This window comes from Haliotis rufescens, unplaced genomic scaffold (assembly GCF_023055435.1).
Source record: "Haliotis rufescens isolate VD_foot unplaced genomic scaffold, xgHalRufe1.0.p SCAF_6, whole genome shotgun sequence".
NCBI lineage: Eukaryota > Metazoa > Mollusca > Gastropoda > Lepetellida > Haliotidae > Haliotis > Haliotis rufescens.
Window position 1 is genome coordinate 45,583,662 of NW_025964334.1, and position 11,963 is coordinate 45,595,624.

The following is an 11,963-nucleotide window of genomic DNA, read 5'->3' on the forward strand; positions in this document are numbered from 1 at the left end:
AAGCTATCTCACATACGTGTACATGTATATCTGTTTTAGGTGAAAGCTATCTCACATACATATATATCTGGTTCACGTGAAAGCTATCTCACATACATGTATATCTGGTTCACGTGAAAGCTATGTCCCATACGTGTATATCCGTTTTAGGTGAAAGCTATCTCACATACGTGTACATGTATATCTGTTTTAGGTGAAAGCTATCTCACATACATATATATCTGGTTCACGTGAAAGCTATCTCACATACATGTATATCTGGTTCACGTGAAAGCTATCTCACATACATGTATATCTTGTTCACGTGAAAGCTATCTCACCAGGAACGCATCTTCGGGGAACACTGGGAAGGGTGTGAAGTCCGTGAAGTCGCCGACCACGCTGTATTCCTGTACCGAGGTGTTGGTGTGGCGCTTGGCGTGCATCGTCATCTGGACCGGAAGGGGCTCGGCCGGCGGTAGGTGGGGGGTCATCCAACTCTGCCCTGAGTCGTCTGTGATAAACAACAAGTATCTCAGTACAATGATAAGCTGTCAGGTATCAGGGACCGATCATTTGATATACAAAATCCCCCACCCCGAAAATCAAATGATCAGTCCCTTACTTTAACAATTGTAGAAGAAATTTCTAAATTGCGATCACACATTTCGGCATAAGATACTTTTGTGAAAAAACAGACATGATTGATTACAAATACTCCAGAAAATACTTACATTACCAACACAAGATTTCAAACCATTCATGTCTATTGATAAGGCTGAATTTTAAGATTTGATAGTCCAAGTGTTATTTAAAGTTCTCGAAGGACTCTTACCTGAATAGACAACCATGCATAACTTACTTAAAAAAAACATTTTCGTGTTGCTGGTGATGTCTATGAAATAGTCATACATGCAGGCACTCCATTCGCTGACGGGATATGACCGGATGGCCTTCACCGTGGAATTAGCCACATATCGAGTCTGTCAACAAGAGAAGGGTTTGTTACGTCATGGCCCCTGAAGGCTAGCTGCAGCAAGGCGTTGGCTGTATGCGCAGTACCGCGTCAACGACTACCACATGTCAGTATATTTGAAATACGGAATAAAAGTTACCTTTGCATATAACGTTACGTTACGCATATTTCATTTATTGTGACAATAATGTTTGTAGGGAGGACGGACGCGATGCATGACACACTGATGGCCGTTTCCCGCGCAGGTTCGAGCAGTTGGTGACTCACGTCCTCAGACGCCATCATGGCCCGGTACACCAGCATGACAGAAGTGAGCCACGGCAGGTCGTCATAACGGTACATCTGTGGTCCAATCTTGCTCACGCTGCACGTCGCCTCAGCATCTGAAACGCGGGATCTGAATTGTTCATCACTTCGTCTCTTTCACATCACATTTGTGTTTCACAAGCAACTTCCTTCCACAAGAAGATGATCGGTGTGTGACTTACTCTGACTACTTGGTAGCTGTATGGTGAGCGCCAGGTCAGTGTTGTAGTCAAAGATGACCTTGACATTCTGCTGGGGTGGAATCTGGATGTAGAGACTGCCCAGCTTCCGTTCCTCGTCGTAATACTCTCTGACGTTGTATGTCCGCTGGCTGATGAGCTCCCGCCATTCTATTGCCACGGAGAACAACTTGCCGGTCGTGATGGCCGGGGGCGGGGAAATCACTGAAAAAGGTTTCGAATTAATGCTGTCAAAAAAATTATTTATTCTGAAAAGGAAACAGGGTGATCATCTAAATGTATTGATAACAGTCGCCTTTGAGTACATGGTCCCTGTTATGGACATGTGGTGATGTTTCGGTGGTCCCTGCCAGGGACATACATTCGCTAGTTGATGTAACGGTGGTACATGCGTCTGCTGTTTGTTTTATTTATGAATACTGTGTATACGTACCTTTCTGCGTTGCTGGCGAACACACTGTTTTGTCAATGCCATAATCAGCGCTGACCCACTGGACACTGATGACCACCGCCACCAGGGTGAGCAAGAGCAAGGTAGACATACCTGTGGATGGAGAACGTACAGCAGTGAGGCAGATCGTTGGCTTGGTGGATTACGGGCTAGACTAGTATCCATTCAGTGAGAGTGAGTGACTCAGTCAGTCAGTCAGTCAGTCAGTCAGTCAGTCAGTCAGTCAGTCAGTCAGTCAGTCAGTCAGTCAGTCAGTGAGCCAGTGAGTGAGTGAGTGACAAGGCTGACTATGTGTCACCGTGCTCTGATGGTATGACAAGGCTGACTTTGTTTCACTGTGCCCCGATGGTATGACAAGGCTGACAATGTGTCACCGTGCCCTGATGGTATGACAAGGCTGGCTGTGCCACTGTGCCCCGATGGTATGACAAGGCTGACTTTGTGTCACTGTGTCCCGATGGTGTGACAAGGCTGACTATGTGTCACTGTGCCCCGATGGTATGACAAGGATGACTTTGTGTCTCCGTGACCCAATGGTATGACAAGGCTGACTTTGTGTCACTGTGCCCCGATGGTATGACAAGGCTGACTGTGTCACCGTGCCCTCATGGTATGACAAGGCTGACTATGTGTCACTGTGCCCTGATGGTATGACAAGGCTGACTCTGTCACTGTGCCCCGATGTTGTGACAAGACTGACTGTGTCACTGTGCCCCGATCGTGTGACAAGGCTGACTATGTGTCACTGTGCCCCGATGGTATTACAAGGCTTACTGTGTCACCGTTCCCCGATGGTATGACAAGGCTGGCTGTGCCACTGTGCCCCGATGGTGTGACAAGGCTGACTATGTGTCACTGTGCCCCGATGGTGTGACAAGGCTGACTATGTGTCACTGTGCCCCGATGGTATGACAAGGCTGACTGTGTGTCACCGTGCCCCGATGGTATGACAAGGCTGATTTTGTGTCACTGTGTCCCGATGGTATGACAAGGCTGACTATGTGTCACTGTGCCCCGATTGTGTAACAAGGCTGACTGTGTGTCACCGTGCCCCGATGGTATGACAAGGCTGACTGTGTGTCACTGTGCCCCGATGGTATGACAAGGCTGACTGTGTGTCACTGTGCCCCGATGGTATGACAAGGCTGAATGTGCCACTGTGCCCCGATGGTATGACAAGGCTGACTATGTGTCACTGTGCCCCGATGGTATGACAAGGCTGATTATGTGTCATCGTGCCCCGATGGTATGACAAGACTAACTGTGTCACTGTGCCCCGATGGTATGACAAGACTAACTGTGTCATTGTGCCCCGATGGTGTGACAAGGCTGACTATGTGTCACTGTGCCCCGATGGTATGACGAGACTAACTGTGTCACTGTGCCCCGATAGTGTGACAAGGCTGACTTTGTGTCATTGTGCCCCGATGGTGTGACAAGGCTGACTGTGTGTCACCGTGCCCCGTTGGTATGACAAGGTTGACTATGTGTCACTGTGCCCCGATGGTATGACAAGGCTGACTGTGTGTCACCGTGCCCCGATGGTATGACAAGGCTGACTGTGTGTCACTGTGCCCCGATGGTATGACAAGGCTGACTATGTGTCACTGTGCCCCGATGGTGTGACAAGTCTGACTGTGTCTCTGTGCCCCGATGGTGTGACAAGGTTGACTGTGTGTCACTGTGCCCCGATGGTATGACAAGGCTGACTGTGTGTCACTGTGCCCCGATGGTATGACAAGGTTGACTATGTGTCACTGTGCCCCGATGGTATGACAAGGTTGACTATGTGTCACTGTGCCCCGATGGTATGACAAGGTTGACTATGTGTCACTGTGCCCCGATGGTATGACAAGGTTGACTATGTGTCACTGTGCCCCGATGGTATGACAAGGTTGACTATGTGTCACTGTGCCCCGATGGTATGACAAGGCTGACTGTGTGTCACCGTGCCCCGATGGTATGACAAGGTTGACTATGTGTCACTGTGCCCCGATGGTATGACAAGGCTGACTGTGTGTCACTGTTCCCCGATGGTATGACAAGGTTGACTGTGTGTCACTGTGCCCCGATGGTATGACAAGGTTGACTGTGTGTCACTGTGCTCCGATGGTATGACAAGGTTGACTATGTGTCACCGTGCCCCGATTGTGTGATAAGGCTGATTGTGTCACTGTGTCCCGATGGTATGACAAGGCTGACTATGTGTCACCGTGCCCTGATGGTATGACAAGTCTGACTATGTCACTGTGCCCCGATGGTGTGACAAAGCTGTCTGTGTGGAACTGTGCCCCGATGGTGTGACAAGGCTGACTGTGTCACCGTGCCCCGATGGTGTGACAAGGCTGACTATGTGTCAACGTGCCCCGTTGGTATGACAAGGCTTACTGTGTCACCGTGCCCTGATGGTGTGATAAGGCTGACTGTGTCACTGTGCCCCGATGGTGTGACAAGACTGACTCTGTCACTGTGCCCCGATGGTGTGACAAAGCTGACTATGTGTCAACGTGCCCCGATGGTATGACAAGGCTGACTGTGTCACCGTGCCCTGATGGTGTGACAAGGCTGACTGTGTCACTGTGCCCCGATGGTAGGACAAGACAGACGGTGTGTCACCGTTCCCAAATGGTATGACAAGACAGACTGTGTGTCACCATTCCCCAATGGTATGACAAGACAGACTGTGTGTCACCATTCCCCAATGGTATGACAAGACAGACTGTGTGTCACCATTCCCCGATGGTGTCACAAGACTGACTGTGTCACCGTTCCCCGATGGTATGACAAGACTGACTGTGTGTCACCGTTCCCCGATGGTGTCACAAGACTGACTGTGTGTCACCGTTCCCCGATGGTGTCACAAGACTGACTGTGTTTCACCGTTCCCTGATGGTATGACAAGACAGACTGTGTGTCACCGTTCCCCGATGGTGTGACAAGGCAGACTGTGTGTCACCGTGCCCCGATGGTGTGACAAGACTGACTGTGTGTCACCGTTCCCAAATGGTATGACAAGACAGACTGTGTGTCACCATTCCCCAATGGTATGACAAGACAGACTGTGTGTCACCATTCCCCAATGGTATGACAAGACAGACTGTGTGTCACCATTCCCCGATGGTGTGACAAGACTGACTGTGTCACCGTTCCCCGATGGTATGACAAGACTGACTGTGTGTCACCGTTCCCCGATGGTGTCACAAGACTGACTGTGTTTCACCATTCTCCGATGGTATGACAAGACAGACTGTGTGTCACCGTGCCCCGATGGTGTGACAAGACTGACTGTGTGTCACCGTTCCCAAATGGTATGACAAGACAGACTGTGTGTCACCATTCCCCGATGGTGTCACAAGACTGACTGTGTGTCACCGTTCCCCGATGGTGTCACAAGACTGACTGTGTTTCACCGTTCCCTGATGGTATGACAAGACAGACTGTGTGTCACCATTCCCCGATGGTGTGACAAGACTGACTGTGTCACCGTTCCCCGATGGTATGACAAGACTGACTGTGTGTCACTGTGCCCTGATGGTATGACAAGTCTGACTATGTCACTGTGCCCCGATGGTGTGACAAAGCTGTCTGTGTGGAACTGTGCCCCGATGGTGTGACAAGGCTGACTGTGTCACCGTGCCCCGATGGTGTGACAAGGCTGACTATGTGTCAACGTGCCCCGATGGTATGACAAGGCTTACTGTGTCACCGTGCCCTGATGGTGTGATAAGGCTGACTGTGTCACTGTGCCCCGATGGTGTGACAAGACTGACTCTGTCACTGTGCCCCGATGGTGTGACAAAGCTGACTATGTGTCAACGTGCCCCGATGGTATGACAAGGCTGACTGTGTCACCGTGCCCTGATGGTGTGACAAGGCTGACTGTGTCACTGTGCCCCGATGGTAGGACAAGACAGACGGTGTGTCACCGTTCCCAAATGGTATGACAAGACAGACTGTGTGTCACCATTCCCCAATGGTATGACAAGACAGACTGTGTGTCACCATTCCCCAATTGTATGACAAGACAGACTGTGTGTCACCATTCCCCGATGGTGTGACAAGACTGACTGTGTCACCGTTCCCCGATGGTATGACAAGACTGACTGTGTGTCACCGTTCCCCGATGGTGTCACAAGACTGACTGTGTTTCACCATTCTCCGATGGTATGACAAGACAGACTGTGTGTCACCGTTCCCCGATGGTGTCACAAGACTGACTGTGTTTCACCGTTCCCTGATGGTATGACAAGACAGACTGTGTGTCACCGTTCCCCGATGGTAGGACAAGACAGACTGTGTTTCACCGTTCCCCGTTGGTGTGACAAGACTGACTGTGTGTAACGAGCCCCGATGGTGTGACAAGGCTGACTGTGTCACCGTTCCCCGATGGTAGGACAAGACTGACTGTGTTTCACCGTTCCCCGATGGTGTGACAAGGCAGACTGTGTGTCACCGTGCCCCGATGGTGTGACAAGACTGACTGTGTGTCACCGTTCCCCGATGGTGTCACAAGACTGACTGTGTTTCACCATTCTCCGATGGTATGACAAGACAGACTGTGTGTCACCGTTCCCCGATGGTGTCACAAGACTGACTGTGTGTCACCGTTCCCCGATGGTGTCACAAGACTGACTGTGTTTCACCGTTCCCTGATGGTATGACAAGACAGACTGTGTGTCACCGTTCCCCGATGGTGTGACAAGGCAGACTGTGTGTCACCGTGCCCCGATGGTGTGACAAGACTGACTGTGTGTCACCGTTCCCAAATGGTATGACAAGACAGACTGTGTGTCACCATTCCCCAATGGTATGACAAGACAGACTGTGTGTCACCATTCCCCAATGGTATGATAAGACAGACTGTGTGTCACCATTCCCCGATGGTGTGACAAGACTGACTGTGTCACCGTTCCCCGATGGTATGACAAGACTGACTGTGTGTCACCGTTCCCCGATGGTGTCACAAGACTGACTGTGTTTCACCATTCTCCGATGGTATGACAAGACAGACTGTGTGTCACCGTGCCCCGATGGTGTGACAAGACTGACTGTGTGTCACCGTTCCCAAATGGTATGACAAGACAGACTGTGTGTCACCATTCCCCGATGGTGTCACAAGACTGACTGTGTGTCACCGTTCCCCGATGGTGTCACAAGACTGACTGTGTTTCACCGTTCCCTGATGGTATGACAAGACAGACTGTGTGTCACCATTCCCCGATGGTGTGACAAGACTGACTGTGTGTCACCGTTCCCCGATGGTATGACAAGACTGACTGTGTGTCACCGTGCCCTGATGGTATGACAAGTCTGACTATGTCACTGTGCCCCGATGGTGTGACAAAGCTGTCTGTGTGGAACTGTGCCCCGATGGTGTGACAAGGCTGACTGTGTCACCGTGCCCCGATGGTGTGACAAGGCTGACTATGTGTCAACGTGCCCCGATGGTATGACAAGGCTTACTGTGTCACCGTGCCCTGATGGTGTGATAAGGCTGACTGTGTCATTGTGCCCCGATGGTGTGACAAGACTGACTCTGTCACTGTGCCCCGATGGTGTGACAAAGCTGACTATGTGTCAACGTGCCCCGATGGTATGACAAGGCTGACTGTGTCACCGTGCCCTGATGGTGTGACAAGGCTGACTGTGTCACTGTGCCCCAATGGTAGGACAAGACAGACGGTGTGTCACCGTTCCCAAATGGTATGACAAGACAGACTGTGTGTCACCATTCCCCAATGGTATGACAAGACAGACTGTGTGTCACCATTCCCCAATGGTATGACAAGACAGACTGTGTGTCACCATTCCCCGATGGTGTGACAAGACTGACTGTGTCACCGTTCCCCGATGGTATGACAAGACTGACTGTGTGTCACCGTTCCCCGATGGTGTCACAAGACTGACTGTGTTTCACCATTCTCCGATGGTATGACAAGACAGACTGTGTGTCACCGTTCCCCGATGGTGTCACAAGACTGACTGTGTGTCACCGTTCCCGGATGGTGTCACAAGACTGACTGTGTTTCACCGTTCCCTGATGGTATGACAAGACAGACTGTGTGTCACCGTTCCCCGATGGTGTGACAAGACTGACTGTGTCACCGTGCCCCGATGGTATGACAAGACTGACTGTGTCCCCGTTCCCCGATGGTGTGACAAGACTGACTGTGTGTCACCGTTCCCCGATGGTGTGACAAGGCTGACTGTGTCACCATTCCCCAATGGTAGGACAAGACTGACTGTGTGTCACCGTTCCCCGATGGTATGACAAGACAGACTGTGTCACCGTTCCCCGATGGTGTGACAAGACTGACTGTGTTTCACCGTTCCCCGATGGTGTGACAAGGCAGACTGTGTGTCACCGTGCCCGGATGGTATGACAAGACAGACTGTGTGTCACCGTTCCCCGATGGTGTCACAAGACTGACTGTGTGTCACCGTTCCCCGATGGTGTCACAAGACTGACTGTGTTTCACCGTTCCCTGATGGTAGGACAAGACAGACTGTGTGTCACCGTTCCCCGATGGTGTGACAAGGCAGACTGTGTGTCACCGTGCCCCGATGGTGTGACAAGACTGACTGTGTGTCACCGTTCCCAAATGGTATGACAAGACAGACTGTGTGTCACCATTCCCCAATGGTATGACAAGACAGACTGTGTGTCACCATTCCCCAATGGTATGACAAGACAGACTGTGTGTCACCGTTCCCCGATGGTGTCACAAGACTGACTGTGTTTCACCATTCTCCGATGGTATGACAAGACAGACTGTGTGTCACCGTGCCCCGATGGTGTGACAAGACTGACTGTGTGTCACCGTTCCCAAATGGTATGACAAGACAGACTGTGTGTCACCATTCCCCGATGGTGTCACAAGACTGACTGTGTGTCACCATTCCCCGATGGTGTCACAAGACTGACTGTGTGTCACCGTTCCCCGATGGTGTCACAAGACTGACTGTGTTTCACCGTTCCCTGATGGTATGACAAGACAGACTTTGTGTCACCGTTCCCCGATGGTGTGACAAGACTGACTGTGTGTCACCATTCCCCGATGGTGTAACGTGATGATATTTCCGCCACGGTACAAGGGTAACCGTGCAGCCTGTGGCTCTTCAACTTACACAGCCACGGGTGCTACATATAAATAAAAACCAGGGAAATATTTTCTAGTGGTGCTGGCACTTTGAAATACATGTACGTACCTTTTAGGAATAGGCGAACAAGTGTTTTGGGGATATCAACAAACTGCGTATTAAAGACAAGTATCTCCATTTACCTATCAAGTTAAGTAACCGTCTCTATTCTAGTATCTACTAGATCACCAGGTTACATCGACTAACACTAGCACGCAACAAGCTGCCTGTAACATTATATGTGCCTCATCTCGGACCTCTGAAGTTCATGTCAGAACCAAATCAACACACGATCCACGATATAATACGCCTCCATTATCACCCTTCAAATTCAGTCTCAATTATGCGTCAAATAAAATAAGAAAAAATATCTCACCTCTGGTTGTAAATATTACTTGAACTTTGGTAGAGAGAAATACACATCCATGTTGTTATCGTCAGTATAACATTGATATAGGTGGCCTGGTATCTGCTGGTCATAGTATCAGCAGCACACATAGACATGATAACACGGTGCGCATAGATAACGATGACGCCGAAGTAGTGAGTCAGTTTAATGTGGGATTTTTTTTATTGAGGCCTGATCATATATGTATTTTATAACAACTATGATCTAAAAACATTTCTTTAAAAAAACCTGAAACAATGTAATCTTTGTTTTGTGGCAGACAATTTCCTTTTTTCTAAAAATATGAAGTATCTGTTTTCCAGAATTTTCAGTGTCGCTCCTATTGGCCAATCAGATTCCACCTCTTATATCACTTGCATTTGCTTGAAACAAAAAGGGGGCGACCAGTGAGGACGATCTGATCGATAATCAATATCTATACTGTAATAAAACTCCCTTGCCTCGGTGAGATGGAGAGCCAATCGATATGTAGGCTCATAGTACGTTGCAATGGACTGGGTGAAGATGAAATGGGGTTTAAGGTAACATATAAGATTATTGCAGTTATATATATAGATGTGCCTGCGCGTGTGTATAGCTGCTTGTACTAGTCCGGACTAATGCCGATATTATAGAGCTTGCCCACTGAGATACCATGCTGCAGTTTAACATGAATACCCCACTCAGACACAGTATACTGACTTTGAGCTGACCGGTCCTTTTTTTAGCTCCTTAATGCCAAGCGTCGGGCAGGGTAACAAATATCATATTTTTATGTCTGTTGGTATGATGCGGCCAAGTATCGAACCCCGGACCTTTTGCTCTCGGGGCGAGGCTCTACCAGTAGACCAGAGACGCGGTCTTAGATAAAGGACGGAGGGTGGTAAATTGGGTAGAGAATAGGTCATCAGCAACTCATGCTTGCTGTAAGAGGCAACCAGCGGGGTCGGGTGGTCAGGCTTGCTGACTTCACTGATGTATGTCATTGTATCCCAATTGTGTAGATCGATGCTCATGATGTCAATCACTGGATTGTCTGGTTCAGATTCGATTATTTACAGACTGTCGTCATATACCTGGAATATTGCTGAGTGAGGCGTTACACAACAAACAAACAAACAAAGCTCTGAAATGAAAATACTTTATAGAAGAAAATGTTAAATTATGCAATACAATAAAAAGGAGCCCAGTGACACTCTTCATTTTCAGACCTGAAACTGCAGTAATCTAGACTTGGCAACTAGTATACAGACTTGCATGGTCTGTATTGGATATATTGTTTTAGTATCTGTGTAAGAGAGTAGTGTCAGCAGAGTTCACCCACATCACCTGTAAAAAACAGTGGACAGAATAAGATTAACTGATAAAAACAATCTACAATCTCGCTTGTGGTTTTAACAGACCCGAGTCCGAATCAACTAGACTTGAGTTGGGGTCCTGTTTATAATTTATTCTCTAGGGTCTGGGAGACAGACTAGTGCCAGTGGTATGATGACAACCATTCATTGTAACTACTTGATCCTCATCTGTCGACTCTCACTACAATGCAGGGTACTGAGGAGTTATTTTGCCCCAGAATCCCACTTGATCCCAATGATTAATAAGACACTTGCCGAATAGCTACATTGAAAGCAATTTTGAAACTAAACGTCTGTACTCCTGAACCAGAACAGCAACTTCTCCGATGACATATAATTATCTTTGTAGTGGCAGCTCAACCATCATGGAGGGGTTCAAAGAAGGTAAAATAACCTTGATAACACATTAGGACTGATCAGTAAAGCTGCAGCCTCCTGCTTAGGTAGACAGTGAATATTTGCTGCTTCAACCCTCAGACAACAATATTTCAGCCATTCGACAGGCGATCATAGCTGATGCCGTGCCAAGCAACCAGCTGGTGATGATATGAGCAATGCTCAAGGGTACGATGACGCACACATTAGGACCACCCTTCCTCAGGTTTGTCAGGTCTAAGATATGCATGTGGTGATGGGCATCTTTTCCCCTGGGGATGCTCTGGTAGAACAATCCACTTACCAGAAGTAAATCTAACAGTTGTGTTGGTGCTGTGGCTGCTAGATGACAACACCCAAATGTCCTCAAAGGTATTGTGGCTCTCTCAAATGTGATTTTGACATTGCAAAACCTGTGACTAAGGGCATTAATATACCTTCCTGTTTACTGCATACATATATTGGACAATACCTATGTCAGTGTGAGACAATAAAGTGTTGGGTAAAGGTTTGTAATCTTGTTCAACTTCACTAGAAACACAATGATAAACTAACGATAAACTAATGACCTATCAAAACCGAAAATGACAATAAAGTTCCAATATGCTTCAGCATTGTGTAAAAGCTGCACCCTACAGCACCCAGATAACAGCTGTTTAATGAACTGAGAGTGGATGCATACATTTAGTGTTGTCAGGTTCCTTTGAATCATTCATCCTGACCGATGTCATATTCTCAGCCGTATCTCTCACGTACAGAACCTGGCACTGAAAGTCATACAAAACACAAA

At 48.4% G+C, this 11,963-nt stretch overlaps 1 protein-coding gene across 3 annotated transcripts in view; it reads right to left on the minus strand.

Annotated features, from left to right (window-relative positions):
- LOC124142973 overlaps positions 1-9,513 on the minus strand; it is a 42,624-nt gene extending 33,111 nt beyond the window's left edge. Inside the window, exons 1-6 of one of the 3 annotated variants that reach the window (XM_048386330.1) lie at positions 9,429-9,513; positions 1,895-2,005; positions 1,444-1,665; positions 1,223-1,338; positions 842-962; positions 321-493 (exon numbers count right to left, since the gene is read on the minus strand). In XM_048386330.1, coding sequence (XP_048242287.1) covers positions 321-493; positions 842-962; positions 1,223-1,338; positions 1,444-1,665; positions 1,895-2,003 — 741 coding nt within the window. In that variant the 5' untranslated portion in view covers positions 2,004-2,005; positions 9,429-9,513. Of the gene's footprint in view, positions 1-320; positions 494-841; positions 963-1,222; positions 1,339-1,443; positions 1,666-1,894; positions 2,006-9,121; positions 9,290-9,428 lie in introns of those variants that run through there. The other 2 variants (XM_048386331.1, XM_048386329.1) reach the window with 2 other exon arrangements.
- Positions 9,514-11,963: the final 2,450 nt, after the last annotated feature.